Here is a 20,889-nt window from a genome sequence, read left to right on the forward strand (position 1 = left end):
TCTCTGGAGTCCAGGAGTCAGGGCTTCAGTGAGCTATGATTGCCTCTGTCACTGTGCTCCCTGTTGGGTAACAGAGTGACACCCATCTCTAAAAATAAAAAATAAAAATGTAATGTAAAATTCCCATGCTCATAGGCAGCTTTTCGATATTCTAGCATGTCTTGCAGGTCTGTTGCATGCCCTTAAAAACCCTCTCTCTTGAAATCCGTATGTGTCTTCCTACTTGTAGAGACCCCGCAGATGTGTCTTCAGAGAGTGACAGTGCCATGACCTCCAGCACTGTGAGCAAGCTTGCCGAAGCCCGGAGGACAACTTACCTCTCAGGACGATGGGTCTGTGACGACCACAACGGAGACACCAGCATCAGCATTACAGGGCCTTGGATTAGCCTCCCTAACAATGGGGACTACTCTGCCTACTACAGCTGGGTGGAGGAGAAGAAAACAACCCAGGGGCCTGGTGAGAAGCAGCAGATCCTTTGAAATCTATGTATAGAGATAGTTATAGGTGAAATTGACATAACAAAATGAACAACTTTCAAGTGAACAATTCAGGGGCATTTAGTACATTCACAGCACTATGCTCCCATCACTTCTGTGTTGTTTCAAAACATTTTGATCATCCCAGACAGAAACCCCATGGCATCAAAGTGTCACATTCCCCCACTCTCCCTTCCCCTCAGCTCCTGGCAACCACACATCGCTTTCTGTGTCTATAGATTTGCCTGTTCTGGGCAACTTACATAAATGGAATCACAGAATATATAGCTTTTTGTGTCAGACTTCTTTCACTTAGCATAATGTTTTCAAGGTTCATCCACATGATATATATAGTGTTTCATTCCTTTTCATGGTTGAATAATATTCCATTGTATGGATAAGCCACATGTTGTTTATTCATCACTTGATGGACTGAAAACATTTTTTAGAAGTCTCATCTTTTGGGGGTTAATACTGCCTTGTTTATATAAGAAGACATTATTTAAAGAAGTATATTTTACCTGTTGAGACCCATCTTTTTTTTTCTTTTCTTTTTTTTTCCTGAGACAGAGTCTCGCTCTGTCACCCAGGCTGGAGTGCTGTGGTCGGATCTCAGCTCACTGCAAGCTCTGCCTCCTGGGTTCATGCCATTCTCCTGCCTCAGCCTCCCAGTAGCTGGGACTACAGGCGCCGCCACCTCGCCTGGCTAGTTTTTTGTAGTTTTTAGTAGAGACGGGGTTTCACCGTGTTAGCCAGGATGGTCTCAGTCTCCTGACCTCGTGATCCGCCCGTCTCAGCCTCCCAAAGTGCTGGGATTACAGGCTTGAGCCACCGCGCCCAGCCAGAGACCCATCTTTTTAGAGTATAACTTTGTAATGTGTTTTAGTAGTCCTAAATGGAGACTGAAAGGCCCTGATGGAAAACCCTTTAAAACCCCTGCGGTTTCTCTTTCGTGGAGAAAGATTGTTCATTTAGTCACTCAGTAAATATTTAGTGCGCTCATGCTTTGTGTTATGCACATTGCCGGGTGCTGGAGATAAAACGGTGACCGAGACAGATGTGGCCCTTTGCCCTTCCCAGGGGAGAAAGGTAGGAAGCAAGTAAAGGATCGAGGTGCTGTCCATTGAGTGGGTGCCGTGGAAGGAACTAGGGGAGCATCCTTGGGTGGGGTGGGGTACAGAGGAAGGGATGAGTCTTCCGTAGGGTTATCAGGAGAGGCCTTTCTGGGGAGGTGGCATTCAAGTTGGGCCTTTATTGTTTTGATACTACATTATCAGGTTCACGCAGGTCAGACTTTAATTTCATTTATGCTGGGTCTATTTAGGCCCATTTGCCCTGTTACATTGCTCTCAGCAAAAAAAAAAAAAAAAAGTACAAATAAAGGACTATTTATGTCTGGTCATGGAGCATCTATTGAGTAAGCACTAAAACGTAACAGTGCTATCGTGATAAAATCACAAATGGTTAAACTCTTGGCTCATTAGTAGTTTCGCTAGAATTAAGGTTTTGTACATGGTGGTTGTTTTCCTACTGCAGACATGGAGCAGAGTAACCCCGCCTACACCATCAGTGCTGCGCTGTGCTATGCAACTCAGCTGGTCAACATTCTGTCTCATATACTTGATGTAAATCTTCCCAAAAAGCTGTGCAACAGGCAAGTAATTGAAGGTGGTAATGTCATCTTGATCATGGCTCTTTCGGGTTTCTATCTTGTCCATATTTATTCCAGTAAACCAAAAATAAGAATGTAAGTATTATCAAGACAAAGAAGGTCAGATTGAAATATTGAGATTAATTTCAAAAGCCTTATGTTCAGATTAGTTTCATTATCTTACAATTGTACATGAAGCCTTCGAGAAGACCACAGAGAATATAAAGGGGAGTATCAGGATGTTCAGAGGGTTTGCTGCAGATCCTCATATGTTAAATTGTAGCTGTTGAATTATTTGGTTTGTTGTTGTTGTTGTTGTTGTTGTTGTTTTGAAACAGTCTTGCTCTGTTGCCCAGGCCAGAGTGCAGTGGCACAATCTCTGCTCACTGCAACCTCCACCTCACAGTTTCAGGCAATCCTCCCACCTCAGCCTGTTGTGTAGCTGGGATTACAGGCACCCACCACCACGCCTGGCTAATGTTTGTGTTTTTAGGAGTGAGGGGTGTTTTGCCATGTTGGCCAGGCTGCTCTTGAACTCCTGACCTCAAGTGATCTGCCTGCCTTGGTCTCCCAAAGTGCTGGGATTACAGGTGAGCCACTGTGCCCTGCCCTGAATTCTTTTTGTTTGTTGTTGTTGTTGTTTTCTTAATAAAAAACTCCCATGGTTTAAAATTCAAAACATTTATACAAAAACTAGCTGGGCGTGGTGGCCTGTGCCTGTAATCTCAGCTATTTGGAGGCTGAGGCAAGAGAATCGCTTGAACCCGGGAGCTGGAGGTTGCAGTGAGCCAAGATCACACCACTGCACTCCAGCCTGAGTGTCAGAGTGAGACTCCGTCTCAAAAGTAAATAAATAAAATTCAAAAAAGTTAAAGATACACAGTCTACCCAGTTTGCACTACAGCCTTCCTACTACCCTCCAGCTATCATTGCATTTCAAGCATATATAAACATATTACCGTCTTCTCCCGCTTAAAAAAAATTCTTTTTACTTTTTTTTTAAAAACTAAAAGTTTGCTTTCTTCTTTTTTCTTGAGACAGGGTCTCACTCTGTCGCCCAGGCTGGAGTACAGTGGTGCTATCTCAGCTCGCCGCAACTTCCATCCCGCCCCAGGCCCAAGCGATCCTCGCACCTCAGCCTCCCGAGTAGCTGGGACTTACAGTGCACGCTACCACACCTGGCTAATTTGTTTTGTATTTTTTTGTATGAGGTAGGGTCTCCCTATGTTACCCAGGCTGGTCTTGAACTCCTGAGCTCAAGTGATCCACCCTCCTCTGCCTCCCACAGTGCTGGGATTACAGGCATGAGCCACTGCACCCAGCCATCATCTTCCCCCTTTAAATAAACACAGATGGTAGTATGCTATACTATGGTGTTATAAACTTTGCTTTAAAAATTTTTAGTTATGTAACAAACGTTTATGAAGTACCTACTGTGTGCCAGCACTGGAGGATACATTGGTGACAAAAAAATAATCCCTGCCCTCTTGGAGCTCACATTTTCATGGAGGGCCCAGCATAAATAGTAAACAAATCAACAGCACGTCACATGGCAGTAAGTGCTGTGGAGAACATTAAAACAGGATGAGAGGGCCCGGTACGGTGGCTCATGCCTGCCTGTAATCCCAGCACTTTGGGAAGCTGAGGCAGGAGGATCACTTAAGCTCAGGAGTTCGAGACCAGCCTGGGAAACATAGTGAGACCTTGTCGCTACTAAAAATAAAAAAAAAAAAATTAGCTGGGTGTGGTGACACACACCTATAGTCCCAGCTACTCGAGAGGCTGAGGTGGGAGGATCGCTTGAGCCCAGGAGATTGAGGCTACAGGCTGTGGTGAGCTGTGATCATGCCAGTGCACCCCAGTCTGGGTGACAGAATGAGACCCTGCCTAAAAAACAAAAAAGGTAAGAGAAAGGGAATGTGGCGAGAGAGGGGCTTGCTGTGTTTGAGTGGGCAGGTGTGTGGTCATAGGGGAACTGAGGGAGGGAGGGAGGAAGCAGGCTGTGTGGACCCCTAAGGAAAGAGGCTGTGGGCAAAAAGAATGGCAGCTGCAAAGTCCTGGATAGAAAAACGAGGGCAGAGAAGACGATGGGGTGCAAATCTTGTGGGCCTCACAGGGCCGTTGTAAGCCGTTGACTGCCATTCTGCATAAAGCAGATGACAGTTGTGTAGTTTACCTTTCTGTACAGGTGTCAGGATCTTACCAGTCTGCTGTTGATGCTTCAAGAAATAATCTTGTACATTTTTCATTGCATTAGTGTGCAGATATTTGTGTAGAATAAATGTCCTGAAGTGGAATTGCTTGGTCAAAGGGTGTGTGCCTTCGTAATGTGTATAGATGCAGTATAATTGTTCTCCGAGGGGAATGGTGTATTCTTAGAAAGTCTTTAAGTGCAATTTACTAAGGAGTCAAAGGGCACAGAATATGTGCTATACCTAATTGTACTGTAAATGGAAATCTTAACATATAATTTCCTCAAAAAAATAGAACTTTATAAATTGTGTATTTGTTTTACAGTGAATTTTGTGGCGAAAATCTAAGCAAGCAGAAATTTACTCGAGCAGTGAAGAAACTGAATGCAAATATTCTTTATCTTTGTTTTTCTCAGGTATGAAAAATAGGTTGTGAACTAATTTTTACTTTATTAAATAATCGAAAATATTAACCAATTCTTTAATTTTTGTTTTTAGCATGTAAATTTAGATCAGTTACAACCACTGCATACCCTCAGGAATCTAATGTACCTGGTCAGCCCGAGCTCTGAACACCTAGGCAGGTAAGAAGGTATTTGTTGCTTTTCTCTAAGTGTTTTTGTGACTCCTGTTAGAGGAATGGTATATTGGCATAGTAGAGTCGTGTTCCCTAATCCCAAACTCCTCAAACCGGACAAAAATTGCAGAGTCCCATACAGAAAGAAACAAAGGTAATTATATTTGAACTTTTATGGGTTTTTTTCTGTAAACATGTCTTAGAAAAAATTAATATCAATCATTTTTAATACCCAAAGCACAGTCGAAGAACCCAAGTGTTCCTGGAGTGGTGCCTTTTTGTGCTCTCCCTGAAGTCCAAAGACCATGTCTTTGGATCTGCATCTATTTCTTCTCCAGCACTTCCTGGACATAGACCCCTTTATAAAAAAGCTGGGAACTCTCTAGCCCTACCTAGTGTCTGCCCTGTTTCCTGCACATTTTCTTTTGCTCCTGCTCACTCCTTGTCCATCGTAACAATTCACAATTTTCTTTTTTTTTGAGACGGAGTTTCATCCTGTCACCCAGGCTAGAGTGCAGTGGTGCAATCTCAGCTCACTGCAACCTCCACCTCCCAGGTTCAAGCAATTCTTCTGCTTCAGCCTCCCGAGTAGCTGGGATTACAAGTGTGCACCACCATGCCTGATTAATTTTTGTATTTTTAGTAGAGACAGGGTTTCACCATGTTGGCCAGGCTGGTCTCAAACTCCTGACCTCAGGTGATCCACCCGCCTAGGCCTCCCAAAGTGCTGGGATTACAGGCTTGAGCCACCGTGCCCAGCCGCACGGTTTTCTTCTTATCACTGAGTCAATCCGATCACCATTTGTTGGAGATAAAAGGTACTAGAGGTGTGGCTCAAGACAAATGGCGGGAAAGTTCTTTTGGGATTCCCTTCCGCATCATCCATCTACTGAAACCCGAGGCATTAGGGGAGGCCTTGTCCTCTGACGTGTGCGCCTGGCTTCCCCCACGCAGCAGTTAACTTTTGGTGATAATCTGCCTTTAACCATTGTCTTATGCTTCCTTCCCCTCCCCACCTCAGACAGTTAACATTTCTGGGACATAGACTCCTTTATAAAAAGCTGTGAACTCACCAGGAAACTGCACATATACTTACAATGTTGTGCCATTTTACAGGGAGTTCACGCCTCTCACCCCGATCCCTCACTGGTTCATGAGCCATGGAAATGTGAACATTAGAAATCCATGCCAGTTTTGATGGTTGGTTTCTGTGAGTTTACTCACCGTCCTCTCTGTACCTTACCTGTAACAGGCTCAAATTAGGAAATTTATCCTTATTAATAAGAGCTAATATTTATTGATCCACTCTTTATTGACACAGGGCCAACTTCTTTACTTGCCTTGGATATTATTCCTACTTTATAGACAGGAGAAACTGAAGCTTAGTATGGTCAAGTAACTCATGGCCATGGTCACAGAGCCAGTGCAAGTGGTGGAGCCGGGGTCTCAGCGCACACCTGGCTGCCTCCACAGTCAGAGATACTCATGCAGTTAACCAGTGTTTATTATTTCATCACATTGACAGATTAAAGAAGAAAAACCGTAAGATCGAGCTGATAGATGCTGAAGAGAATTAAATAAAATGCAGTTCCCATTAATAATTAGGGGGAAAAATTACTAGCAAGTTAAAAGTAGATTATTACTAGTGGATATCTATCACAAACCTACTAGGAAAGTTATACTTAATGGCACATTACTTACATAGATATTGATGTAATTTATGTAATAGATGACATAGGAAAAAATCAAGGATGCCTACTGTCAGTGCTGTGTTAACAGCTCTGGAGGCCTTGCCAAGGCAAAGCATTTTAAAAAAGAAGTGAGGTGTATTTATATTGGAAAGAAAGAAACTAAGTTGGGATTATTGTAGATGGTATAATTATTGAACTGGATTCCCAAGAGAACTAAGAAACTATTTGAAGTGATAGTTCAAACCAGGCATGGTGGCTCATGCCTATAATCCCAGCTACATAGGAGGCTGAAGTGGGAGGATCACTTGAGCCCAGGAGTTCAAGACCAGCTTGGGCAACATAGTGAGACTCCATCTCTACAAAAAGTAAAAAAAAAAAAAAAAAATTCAGCCAGGCACAGTAATGCATGCCTGTAGTCCCAGCTACTCTGGAGGCTGAGGTGGGAGGATCACCTGAGTTGAGGAGTTCCAGGCTGCGGGAATTTGTACCACTGCACTCCAACCTGGATGACAGAATGAAACCTTGTCTCTTCAGAAAGAAAAAGATAAACATACAAAAAACAGTTGCTTTCTTGTGTGCCAACAGCAACCAGTTTGGAAATTTAATGGAAAAAGTCTTCCTTTTATTGTAGCAGCAAAAACTGTAAATTCTATAGCAGTGATCTTAATAAAATGTATGTAAAATGATTATAAAAATTATGAAGCTTATTTTTATTCCACATGTATTTTTTGAATGGCTGCTACACACTGTATGAGGAGTGGAGCTGAAAGAAAGCCACAGGCAGGGAAAACCCTTATGATTTTCCAGGATGAGAAGGCTCAGTGTTGCAAAAGGGCTACTTCTCTAAAGGAAGACTGATCGTATTTCATGGAGCTTTGACAAGCTGATTCTAAAGTTCAGCCAGAAGTATAGTCTGCAAGGAAGTTTTGAAAACAGTAATGAGGGATGGGGTTGGTCCATTTAAAACGTAGCGTAAAGGTAATTAAAACAGAATGCTGTTAGCATGCAAATAGGTGGAGTGATTAGAGGAAGAGAATAGTCCCGAAACAGACTCTTGTGTATGTGGAAATATAATCTTATGATGGAGGAGGAGTTGAATCAGATAATGTTTCAATAGTGCTGGGCCAGTTGGGTATTCATAAGGCGGGAAAGTTGAGTTCATACCACATTCTATATATAAAAATAAAATCCAGATGATATAAACAGCCTTATTTTAAAAAATCTATAAAATAAGCCAAAGGACAGTGTTTTATAATGATAGGATGGTGAGAGAATTCCCAAGTAAGCCACAAAACCCAAAAACCATAAAGGAAAGGAGTTAGACATCTTCCTGTGTCAAAACTCTGAGTGTGTCTAGTGAAAGCTGCCATAAACAGAGTTAAAAGACATCATAGATAGGTTTTGCAACCTCTATAACAGACAACAGATTAAAATCTAAACAACTTAAATCTTTCAAGTCAGTACAGGAAAGACCAACAACCTATTAGAGAAATAGACAAAAGATTAAAACATGCAGCTCACACAAAAGATGAAGGTAATCAGTATTCAAAGGAAAAAAATCTTTAGGCTCAATCAAGAAGAACAAAAAAAAAACTGCAGCCAGGCACAGTGATACGTGCCTGTAGTCCCAGCTACTTGGGAGGCTAAGGCAGGAGGATCACTTGAGCTCAGGAGTTGGAGGCTACAGTGAACTGTGATCACTTTTGCGAACAGCCACTGTACTTCAGCCTGGGCAACAGAGTGAGACCCCCATCTCTTAAAAAAGAAATTAAAATAATAAAAAATTTTAAATGCAATTCAAAACAAGTTTCCATTTGCAACCATCAGTTTGACAAAAATAGGAAGGAGCAGTGAATCCAGTGTTGCTGGTAGTTGGGGGGAAGGGCATTCATACAGGAGGTGACTTTTTGTAGCGGGTCTGAAGTTTTCTGTAGGCCTGCTCTTGAGTCAGGTTTTCCATTTAGAATTGCACACACAATTAGGCTGTGAGTCACATCTAAGTTTATGGCCAGAGGACAGGAAGTAGAACTTCAAAAGTCCCCTTTTCCCACCAGCTTCATCAGAATCAAAGTGTAAAGAAGATTGTTAATGGAACCTGGGTGGCATTTCCTGTTTCTATTCAGACTGGCAGAACTGAGGATTCTATTCTGAAAAGATAAACTTTTTTTTTTTTTTTTGGAAACAAATTTATAAAAAAATAAAAATAGGGCCAGGCATGGTGGCTCATACCTGTAATCCCAGCACTTTGGGAGGCTGAGGTGGGTGGATCACTTGAGGTCAGGAGTTTTAGACCAGCCTGGCCAACATGGGAAACTGCATCTCTACTAAAAATACTAAAATTATCTGGGCGTGGTGGATATAATTCCAGTTACTTGGGAGGCTGAGGCAGGAGAATCGCTTGAACCCAGGAGGCGGAGGTTGCGGTGAGCTGAGATCGTGCCACTACGCTCTGGCCTGGGAAACAGAGTTGAGACTCCATCTCAAAATAAAAAAAAAAGTAATAAAAATAAAAATAGTACAGACACATACACCCTTACCCAGATTCACCTGTTAATATTTTGCCCATTGCTTATCCTTTGTGCAGTCTCTGTATCCATAAATGCACATACTCCCACATATTTGAAATAGGATATATTGTAAAAGTGACTTTTACAAAGCCAGAAAGATCTTTTTGTTGCCTTAATTGGTAGAATACCTCCCTGCAGCACCATGAGAAAATGAGTATTCCTGGTTCAGGGCCTTGAAAAAAAGATATCCATTATTCAGCTAAACTAAAAATTAGGAAACTATTTTGTAATCTTTATTCCTCAAAGACATTAAGCAAAATAGGATGAATTATCTTGCTAGCTGGTTATGTGGGCTGTGTCTCTAGCTTGGGGTCTGGCAGGCAGGTGATGTATCTCTAATCTGGAAGTGGTAGGAGAGAGGCATTGGGTGGAGAAACATCGCAGGGGCCTCTGCCACGACCCTCCTCCTGCTCTGTGGCTTCTCAGAGATGTAGGTTGATCGTTGGAACCAAAATTGTTCCATACAGGCTCCTTGAGGAGTCTTCCATTCAGTCGCTTTTCATTGTACTTAGCTGAGCACCTGCTCCATGCCAGGTGAGTTTCTTCACGCAGGGAACTGGAGTCCACCAGGAACTCTGCCTGGAGGAAATGTCATTTCCTCCTCTCTGTCCCTTCTCCTGCCTCCTGGGAAAACTAAGACCCCAGGATTAGAGAAGGCAGCATCAAAGAAGAAAACAGGCTGAGCCTTGGAGGGAGGAGGGAAGGAAGGAGCTGTGGTAAAAAGGAAGGGAGGGAGGGAGGAGCGAGCTGTGGATAAAGCTGACTGGGGAAGAAAGGGAGGGAGGGAGGAAGAAAGGAGGCGAATGAGGAAGGGAGGAAGGGAAAGAAGGAAGGGAGGAGCAAGCTGTGGTAAAAAGCTGACTGGGGCCTTTAGGGGATCTGGGGAAACCAAGAGACTTAGCCTGTCAGTCAGTTTTGAGGTCCCCTGGACTGCACAGCTGAACAGAACAGAATCAGAGCATCTTGGGTTTAGTAAAGGAAGGAGCCCAGGCAAAGAATTTAAATTGTGAACATTTTTAGTGGGTGTGTGCCAGAAGGAGAGAGAGGCAACTCTCCAGCAAGAGGAGGCAGGTGGGAAGTGGTGATAAGGTGAGGACCTGGGCCAGAGTGACAAATTGAGAATGGAAAGGGGGCTTATTTAATGATAACAGGTAGCCCTGGTGACCCCAGACACAGAGCGGGATGAGGGAGAGGAGGAATCCCAGCCAGCTACAATTTTGAGACGAGTTCAGATACCTGGGATGAACCTGAGGGTTTAGTAACCAGAGGATATTTGGGAGTGGCGCTAGGAGAGGAATCTGAAAAGATGGCTTTAGAGTAGAACTGTTTGCCAAGGAATAGAAAAAGGGGAGAAAAGAAATGAAGTGCAAGGAGAAATGTGAGGATACAGAAAAGGGTGCTCAGAGCTAAAAACTGTTCAGTGGCCATTAGTTTGCTGGCAGAGAAATTCAAGGGGCAGTAGGAGGTTCTACTCCCTTCACCCTTGCAAAATACTGACTTCTGGGCAGAGTGGGGCCTAGTAAACTTGGAAGCCCCCTAGTCTGAGGGGCTCTTTGTTTTTTTGTTTGTTTGTTTGAGACGGAGTCCCACTCTGTTGCCCAGGCTGGAGTGCACTGGCGCAATCTCAGCTCACTCCAAGCTCCGCCTCTGGGATTCACGCCGTTCTCCTGCCTCAGCCTCCCGAGTAGCTGGGACTACAGGTGCCCACCACCACGCCCGGCTAACTTTTTGAATTTTTAGTAGAGGCAGAGTTTCACCGTGTTAGCCAGGATGGTCTCGACCTCCTGACCTTGTGATCCGCCCGCCTCAGCCTCCCAAAGTGCTGGGATTACAGGCGTGAGCCACTGCGCCCATGAGCCACTGCGCCTGGCCTGATGGGCTCTTTGAAAATGTAAATTGCTTACTGGATACCAAGTGGGAAACCCCATGGCATATCATCCAATTTAATTACTAAAGACTTAAAAACAGTCCCTGGAGCATAAATGATAGCTATTATTATTACTTTACCCAGCTGGGAAGCACAGGTGTCTGGGAGGAATGAGGGCTGCTTGCTCCTGTAAAAAGTGAGTCAAAGGTGCAGACCTGGTGAGGTGTGTTGGAGGCCAGTACTAGCCGTTCATCATTGTGAAGGCTGTGAAGAATTTGGGACCATAGGCTGAAATGTCACGCTGTACATTCTAGACTCTCATTTCTGCCTGCTATTTATTTTGACCTCTCCTTTTGTTCCCCAAAGTTGTTATCAGTGAAACCCTTAAATGAACCAAGGCATCGTGTGCTTATCTTGGGGGCAGCAGCAGGGAGATAGCAGCACCTTGGTCCCATCCTGTAGCTGGTTGCAGGGCAGTTCCCTGGAAGGCAGTGGGTGGGGGTGGCTGCCTACAGGGAGGACATGCAGCCTGGTTGCCCTGGAGCCGGAGCTGAGGGGCATTTGAAAGGGAGGGGAAAAAGCAGCAGAAAGGTGGCCGGGCGCGGTGGCTCACGCCTGTTTTAATCCCAGCACTTTGGGAGGCGGAGGTGGGTGGATCACTTGAGATCAGGAGTTCAAGACCAGCCTGGCCAACATGGTGAAACCCCGTCTCTACTAAAGCTACAAAAATTAGATGGGCGTGGTGGCGGGCACCTGTAATCCCAACTACTCAGGAGGTTGAGGCAGGAGAATCGCTTAAACCTGGGAGGTGGAGATTGCAGTGAGCCAAGACCGTGCCACTGCACTCCAGCCTGGGCAACAGAACAAGACTCTGTCTCAGTAAAAAAAAAAGAAATGCAGAAAGACTTCTGAGGTTTGCTGACTCAGTTCCCTGTGCTGAGGCGCCAGCAAAGAGGATGAGGCCTGAGAAAGGGTAATAGGACTTGGCAGTGAGGGTGTCATTAGGGACCTTTGAGAAATAGAAATTGTTTTCTCCTGAAATATGGTGCAGAAATATACAACATTGCCTCTGAATGTATTCTAAACAGTTGTGCCTCACTCTGTGCTACAAATGTGTCCTAGAAAATTGTGGTGATATTTTTAAACATGTACAGGAGGCCACTGAGTCTTCTTTGTATACCATTTATATATGACTTACTACACTAAATAATATCCAGAGTATACATCAAGTGGCTTTTTGTTAGAATTATCTCATTGGAGTGCCCTGTATTTACTTCGTAGACAGTGCAGTTCTTTACAACAGGAAGTCAGACTTAGGACCAACATGGGCCATCTCAGTGAAGAGGTTTTTTTCCTATGCAGGGTCATCACCAATTAAGTAGGTAGACTTGTGGGAAATTGTGGTATCATGATTTTATGTAAAACATGGATGGAGATTATTTGGGTAAAGGAAAACGCAATCGTATGTCAACACGGAGTGCTGCACAGACGTGAGGAATGAATGCAGCGTGCGGCATGCCTCATCCCCTCAGGTGAGGGCCTTCGGGAAGATGGCATATTTTCTGGTGTTGAGAATGGTGATTATCCTAAAGAGACCCTCATTGTCTGCACACAGGTCAGGGCCCTTTGAAGTACGAGCAGACCTTGAGGAGTCCATGGAATTTGTGGATCCCGGAGTTGCTGGAGAATCAGATGAGAGCGGAGACGAGCGCATCAGCGATGAAGAGACCGACCTGGGCACAGACTGGGAGAACCTGCCTAGTCCCCGGTTCTGTGATATCCCTTCCCAGTCCGTGGAAGTCTCCCAGAGTCAGAGCACCCAGGCATCCCCACCCATCGCAAGCAGCAGTGCGGGTGGGATGATCTCCTCTGCAGCAGCCTCGGTGACCTCCTGGTTTAAAGCTTACACTGGACACCGTTAATGAGCATGGACCAAAACATGCCAAATCTGCATCAAGAAAGTTCTTCTCCCACTACACTCTAGTAAACATTATCTGTTTAAGTTAAGATAGTGCCTGGAACAAAGGTTAAAGTGTTTCTTTTTTTTTAAGCAGGGAGACAAACATTTCTATTTGTGAAGTAGCTTGTGATGGTGACCAATATGCTCATGATACCTAATAGAACAGGAGTTGAAGGTCCTTCTGCCCAGACCAGTGTTGGTGGAGGGAGGACCTGTGCGTGTGGCCAGTTCTGCCAAGGAAGCAATTGATTTGGGTTTCCTCTGGGCCCAGGCCACCGGGCCCACAGACCTGGGTCAGTGTGCTGGTCCTTGCGGTGCTGAGACTGTTCCTGACACTTAAGTTTTAGGGTTTGGTTGAATCACAAGAGGTGATTCTTGATGATTAGGACATGAAAGATAAAAGCTCTTTAATAAAGAGTTTTTCTGCCATTGATTTTTTGTACGGAGAAGCAGCAGGCAATTTGAAATGATTTCTTTATAATTTGGTCCTTTAATTTTGTTTGGTAGGGGTGAGTTACACGTATTTCATTCATGCTGCTCTGTCGTAGTTTGTCAGACATTCCTGTTTTTCTTTACCCCACACACCAAAGAAAATGAAAGTCTTTTTCTTTAGGACCCACATCCATAAATGGAAGAAATCCTGGCTGCAATAATGTCCTAGAGAGGTTTTAACTATTTTCTTGTATTCTGAGGGGAATTAAGCCTATTCTTACCTAGTTGATTGAAGTCCTGCCATCTACACTGTGAGCATTTTAAAATTGAACTTATCTTCTCTGGGTGAAAATAAGTCATGAAGGTCATTCCCTTATGAGAGCTCAGCGCCTGCCTGGGCACAGGGGAAAAGCCACTTAGTTCAGTGGCCTCTGGTCATTCTTGTGATGTCCAGTTTCTTTCTATGGGATTGAGTAGGTGGCAGGTGTTTTCAGGGGAAACCATCCTGCTTGTTTCCCTGAACTCTTTGTTGCTCTGAGGACACAGCTTTGCTCAGAAATGTAGTGCAGATCCTTATGACTGATGCTGCTCTGCTCTGTTCTGGGGAAGGCACAATATAAACAATTTCCCAGCTGGGCACGGTGGCTCACGCCTGTAATCTCAGCACTTTGGGAGGCGGAGGCGGGCGGATCACCTTAGGTCAGGAGTTCGAGACCAGCCTGGCCAACATGGTGAAACCCCGTTTCTACTAAAAATACAAAAAATTACCGGGTGTGGTGGCACACGCCTGTAATCTCAGCTACTTGGGAGGCTGCGGCAGAATGGCTTGAACCAGAAGGCAGAGGTTGCAGTGAGCTGAGATGGTGCCATTGCACTCCAGCTTGGGCAATGAGAGCGAAACTCCATCTCAAAAGGATTTCCCTCACCAGGAGATCATTTTCAGGTCATGTGTCTTGTCATTCTTTTAGTGACAATCTTACAGGAAAACTGTAATGAGAGAGGCATTATGTACAAATATGTAAGTAGTTTTTTATTTTTAATAACTGCAAAAAAAAAAAATCCTGGTAACAACTACCAAAAGAAATCCTATGGAAGATTCCTAACAGGCATTAGTACCATATCGTATGTGATTGGCATGATAGCACCTCAGATAAATCATTCAGAGGTTTGCCATGCCCCAGCTTCTTTTCTCATCATCATAATTATAGTTGATATTTTGCCTCCAAGTCCGAGGTGCTATATAGCTTTTGCTAATGGTATATTTGGTGTTTGGTATAGTTTTGGGTAGAGTTGCAAAAGGGAGTTTATTTCTATCCGGTAGTCACAAATTCCTTGGCGCTATGAATTTTCCATGAAAGGAAGAAGCAGGCTTTTCTCGTTGTGGGTGTTTTTTTTGTTTGTTTGTTTTGAAGATGGAGTCTCGCTCAGCTGCCCAGGCTGGAGTGCAGTGGTGCCATCTCGGCTCACTGCAACCACCATTTCCTGGGTTCAAGCAATTCTCCCATCTCAGCCTCCCGAGTCACTGGGATTATAGGCACCCGCCATTATGCTCGGCTAATTTTTGTATTTTAGTAGAGACGGGGTTTCACCATGTTGGCCAGGCTGGTCTTGAACTCCTGACTTCAGGTGATCCGCTTGCCTCGGCCTCCCAAAGTGCTAGGATTACAGACGTGAGCACCATGCCCGGCCCCTTATGGGTTCTTCGACACTGCTGGGATCTCTGTTTTAAGTGCTCAGCTTCATGATTGCTGGCCTTCCATTTTCCCATCCAGTTCTGGAGTTCATAGAGAGTGAAGATGGTGGATTTGAACAGATACCAAATAAACACAATCTTGTAAGAGTTGTCTAGCTACTTAAAACCCTCAGAAGAACTTAGTCTCACCAGTTGTAAGAGTGGGATTTGGAGCTCGGTGGTGGAGATTGTCTTCAGCTGAGAGATGCGCAATTGTAGTGGTTTTCTTAAGCCTCTTATGAAACCATGAATGTGAGATGAAGCTAAAGAATCGAATCCAGAGATCACAAACTCATCTAGAGTACTTCAGCAAAATTTACAAACGTGGGAACTTTAGGGATAGGATATATTTTGTTGTTAATATCAACTAGAGGCACTTTATGTAGGGTTAAGTGATCAAACCCTTTTGTGGTTTTGAACACCAACATACTGGCTTACACTGCTGAAATATTTTGGGTTTCATTATTTTGCACTGGATCCACCCTGTAAATACTCTTAAGTATACATTTCAACCACTGTTTTTTCTACTCTTTTTGCTGCTCATTAAAATCTTTCATGTAGGTGCCAGAACCATATGTAAACAGCTTTTTTAAAAATTGAAGCTGGTATTTTTTTTAAACAAAAAGCCATAGAACTGGGTCATGTTTTCCATTTTAAAATGATTTATTGGAACAAGGTAATACTAATAAAAACCCACAGGCACCAAACAGGCTGCTTAAAATGGTCTGTTAAAGACATTTTTTGCTAATGGAATATAACTAAGAAAAGTTTTGCACATCTGTAAGGGGGAAAAACAGTATCTCACCGTTGGGTAGAGTGGACGGGATTCATGTAAGGACTCACATAATTTGGGGAAGAGCATTCAGTGGCATGCTGTTAGAGGGCTAGTCCGAGGATCTCACAGTATCATACTGCAGGAATTCCCCATTGCCCTGCAACTTCTAAACCAGTTTGAGTCATACAAATGTTTTCTAAACTTTTATTGTATTACTGCAATAAATCTTTTAACTGTACTTTGCTAATGTGTATGTCTTTTTCAAACTCTGTTCATTTCCACTGCTACATTAAGGGTAGCAAGAATGAGATTGAACCCTTTACAAATTATAGAAGTTTGTAGAATTTTTGCCAGGTAAGAAAAAACGTTAATATGTTTTTTAAAATGACGGATCATGGTGGTATTAATAATGATCTCTCCCCAGCTGAGAAGCTGGTTGCATGCTTTCCCTAAAGACGTGTTTTTCTTTGGTCGCCATCATTTGATGCATGTGACCTAGAATGACCTGGTTTTGTGCAACAGACCCCCGGGGGAGGGGACCTCTAGGATGCCCACATGGAACCTGCCCAGACTTTCTTCAGGACAAGAGGAAAAGGGAAATGTTAGAGGGAACCACTCAGAGGCCTGAATAGCTTTGGAGGAGCCCTCCCCGACCCAACACCCCTTATCTTTTATAACTGATTTCTCCCAGGTGGGTAGTCGGTGGTGCCCTTCAGATTAGATTATTGGAGAGAAGGACCACCTGCAGGTGGTGGAGAGACACCAAGAGTGACTGCTGTGGAAGAGCCAGGCCAGCCAGGATACCCCCAGGAGCTATTGCCATGGTCACACTGCCCCTTTATGTGGAACAGAAGGCTGGCAGGCAACAGGAGGAAATAGGCAAGGAAACGGAAGGGTTCTCGAACAGCGTGTGTGCTTCGGTGGCACTGTCCTTCAGTCCTTCCAGGCAGCAGTTTAAAGCGTGCTCCCATCTGGTGTTTAAAAGGAGCTCTCTCCATCCCGAGTTACATCATGATTGAGGCAGGAATCAGATTGAAACAGATTGGGAGGAATTAAGGATAACTTTGTCATTGGTACTGGGGAGATTATTTCAAAGTTGCATCAATAAAATGTACCAGAAAACTTGAAACTGGACTCTTGGGCAAGCCATCCGCACCTCAGCCTTGAAACTCTCAATGAGGAAAACCACCACCAGTTGACCTGGTGAGAAAATACACTGGAAAGAGTTCACAATCTGCTTAGATAGTTGAAGTGAAGTTTTTTAGGGCTGGGCACAGTGGTTCATGCCTGTAATCCCAGCACTTTGGGAGGCCAAAGGCAGGATTGGTTGAGTTCAGGAGTTCAAGGCCAACCTGCGCACCATAGTGGGGCCCCATTTCTTTTTTTTTTTTTCTTTTTGAGATGGAGTCTTGCTCTGTTGCTCACTGCAAGCTTCGCCTCCCGGGTTCATGCCATTCTATCTCAGCCTTCCAAGTAGCTGGGACTGCAGGCGTCCGCCACCACACCTGGCTTTTATTTTTTATTTTTTTGTATTTTTTTTAGCAGAGGTGGGGTTTCACCATGTTAGCCAGGATGGTCTCGATCTCCCGCCCTCCTGATCTGCCTGCCTCGGCCTCCCAAAGTGCTGGGATTACAGGCGTGAGCCACCACACCCAGCTGGTGAGACCCCATTTCTACAAAAATTTAAAAATTAGCCAGGCGTGGTGATGTGCATCTGTGGTCCCAGCTACTCAGGAGGTTGAGCTGGGATGAGTCTGGGATGTTGAGGCTGCAGTGAGCTGTGATTGTACACTCACTGGGTGACAGAGTGAGACCTTGTCTCAAAAAAAAAAAAAAAAAAAAAAGCCAGGCACAGTGGTTCACACCTGTAATCCCAGCACTTTGGGAAGCGGAGACAGGCAGATCACCTGAGGTCAGGAGTTCGAAACCAGCCTGGCCAACATGGCAAACCCCCCCATCTCTACTAAAAATACAAAAGAAAATTAGCCAGGTGTGGTGGTGCATGCCTGTAATCCCAGCTACTCAAGAGGCTGAGGTGGGAGAATCGCATGAAACTAGGAGGCAGAGGTTGCAGTGAGCCGAGATCGTGCCACTGCATGCCAGCCTGAGCAACAGAGCAAGACCATCTCAAAACAACAACAAAATCCCCCAGAAACCACCAGTGGGATAATCTTTCCTCCAAGAAAGAGGATAGTAAACTAACAAGAGTTACATCAATGACTTCTTTGTTGTGCCTTTTGTAGGGAGGAGTGAGAGAGATTCTGGTGGTGGGAGGGATCTAAAAGAGCCTTTGAATGAATGCTCCCCTTTAAAAAGTGAGAAAATTAGCAGGGTGTGGTGGCTCACACCTGTAATCCCAGCACTTTGGGAGGCTGAGGCAGGCAGATCACCTGAAGTCAGGAGTTCAAGACCAGTCTGACCAACATGGAGAAACTTGGTCTCTACTAAAAATACAAAATTAGCTGGGAGTGATGGTGCATGCCTGTAATCTCAGCTGCTCAGGAGGCTACGGCAGGAGAATCGCTTGAACCTGGGAGGCAGAGGTTGCAATGAGCCGAGATCAAGATCACACCATTGCACTCCAGCCTGCACAAGAGTGAAACTCTGTCTCAAAAAAAAAAAAAAAGAAAAGAAAATTGGCAGACGGTATTTGATGACACTACTTAAGTGTTGAAAATGGGCTAGAGCCAGTTGAGTAAAAAAAAAAACTCAGAGGCATTAAGAAGGAGTGTCCAATCTTTTGGCGTCTGTGGGCCACACTGGAAGAATTGTCTTGGGCCACACATAAAATACACTAGTAGCTGATGAGCTATTTTAAAAAATTGCAAAAAATCTCATGATGTTCTAAGGAAGTTTACAAATTTGTGTTGGGCCATATTCAAAGCCATCCTGGGCCGCATGCAACTCATGGGCCACGAGTTGGACAAGCTTGCATTAAAGAGTCTTGTGGGCTGGGGAGACGAAGGTGGGTGGATCACCTGAGGTCAGGAGTTTGAGACCAGCCTGACCAACATGGTGAAACCGTATCTTTACTAAAAATACAAAAATTAGCTGGGTGTGGTGGTGGGCACCTGTAATCCCAGCTACTCAGGAAGCTGAGATGGGAAGATCATGTAAACCCACGAGGCTGAGGTTGGAGTGAGCCAAGATCATGACACTGCACTCCAGCCTGGATGAAAAAGCAGACTCCATCTCAAAAAAAGAAAAGGCCAGGCTTGGTGGCTCATGCCTGTAATCCCAGCACTTTGGGAGGCCAAGGTGGGTGGATCACCTGAGCTCAGGAGTTCAAGACCAGTCTGGCCAACATGGTGAAACCCCGTCTCAAACTAGAAATACAAAAAATAAGAAAAAATTAGCCAGGAGTGGTGGTGCGTGCCTGTAATCCCAGCTACTCAGGAGTCTGAGGCGGGAGAATCACTTGAAACCAGGAGGCGGAGGTTGCAGTGAGCTGAGATTGTGCCATTACACTCCAGCCTGGGCAACAAGAGCGAAACTGTCTCTAAATAAATAAATAATTAAAAAAATTTAAAAAAAAGAAAAGAAAGAAAGGGTCCTGTGGCCGTGATACCTCCAGATCCATATCAGATTGTTCCTGACCTCGCCTTCTCTTTGGGTGTGACATTTTAGCATTTACTGTATGGCTTCAGGAGACACCTGGATTTTGAGGAAAGAATTTTCCTACGCTTTCCAGCAGCTTACTTCCCTAATTAAAAAAATAAATAAATTGTCAAGACAGCATTTCTGGAGCTTAAGTATGTTGCTCTCAATTTGGAATGAAAGTGCCAAGTGGTTTGATGGTAGATGAAATAGAGAGACCTCCCAACCCAAGGCTGATGAAAGAATGATAGGAGCAGAGAGTAACTTCGGTGGTCAGCAGTTTCACAGTTGCATTCAAAATAAAGAGGACTAAGTCTAGTATCCACAGGAGGAAATAACTGTTTTCTGGTTCAGGGGCCATTGGTACTGGCTTAAAGGAGTTCTGCTACTCCTTTGAGACAGTTTACATTCTTTTTGCCTTAATCCAGGCATACCTTGTTTTATTGCGCTTTGCTTTGTCGCACCTCTCAGTGGGTTTTTTACAAATTGTGATAACTCTGCGTTGAGCAAGTCATCAGCGCCATTTTTCCCACGGCATGTGCCCACTTCATCATGTCTGACATTTTGGTAATTCTCACGATATTTCAAATCTCTTCATTGTATCTGTTATGGTGATCAGTGATCTTTGATGTTACTGTTGTAATTATTTTGGGGGTCCATGGTCTGTCTGTATGAGAGAGCAAACTTAATAAACGTGTGTATTCTGGCTGCTTCACCGACCTCCTGTTCCCTCATTTCCCTTTTTTCAGGCCTCCTTATTCCCTGAGACACAACAATATTGAAATTGGGCCTAATTAATAGCCCTACAGAGGCCTCTAAGTGTTCAAATGAAAGAGTTCCATGTCTCTCACTTTAAATCAGAAGCTAGAAATGATTAAGCTTAGTAAGGAAGGCATGTCAAAAGCCAAGACAGGCTGAAAGCTAGATCTCTTGTGCCAAACAGCTAAGTTGTGAACGCAAAGGAAAAGTTCTTGAAAATAATGAAAAATGCTACTCCAGTGAACACACAAATGATTTAAAAAGCACAACAGCCTTATTGCTGATATAGAGAAAACTTTGTCTAGATAGATGAAACCAGCCACATTACCTTAAGTCAAAGCCTTATCCAGAACAAGGCTCTATCTCTTTAATTCTGTGACGGTTGAGAGAAGTGAGGAAGCTGCAGAAGGAAAGTTGAAAGCTAGCAGAGGTTGGCTCATGAGGTGTAAAAAGCTGTCTCTGTAACATAAAAGTGTAAGAGAAAGCAACAAGTTATCCAGAAGATGTAGCTAAGGTAATCTGTGAAGATAGCTACACTAAACAACAGATTTCCAATAGAGATGAAACAGAATCCTGTTGGAAGAAGATGCCATCTAGGATTTTCACAACT

At 44.1% G+C, this 20,889-nt stretch overlaps 1 protein-coding gene across 1 annotated transcript in view; it reads left to right on the forward strand.

The window, feature by feature from the left end:
- Positions 1–16,161, forward strand: part of ATG14 (autophagy related 14) — a 45,472-nt gene extending 29,311 nt beyond the window's left edge. Inside the window, exons 6-10 of the mRNA XM_023231147.1 lie at positions 230–459; positions 2,016–2,133; positions 4,648–4,738; positions 4,821–4,906; positions 12,640–16,161. Of these exons, the coding sequence (XP_023086915.1) occupies positions 230–459; positions 2,016–2,133; positions 4,648–4,738; positions 4,821–4,906; positions 12,640–12,946 (832 nt within the window). The 3' untranslated portion in view covers positions 12,947–16,161. The remainder of the gene's footprint in view (positions 1–229; positions 460–2,015; positions 2,134–4,647; positions 4,739–4,820; positions 4,907–12,639) is intronic.
- The last annotated feature ends 4,728 nt before the right edge of the window (positions 16,162–20,889 follow it).

The sequence above is a fragment of the Piliocolobus tephrosceles genome, chromosome 6 (assembly GCF_002776525.5).
Source record: "Piliocolobus tephrosceles isolate RC106 chromosome 6, ASM277652v3, whole genome shotgun sequence".
In the NCBI taxonomy this organism is placed as follows: domain Eukaryota; kingdom Metazoa; phylum Chordata; class Mammalia; order Primates; family Cercopithecidae; genus Piliocolobus; species Piliocolobus tephrosceles.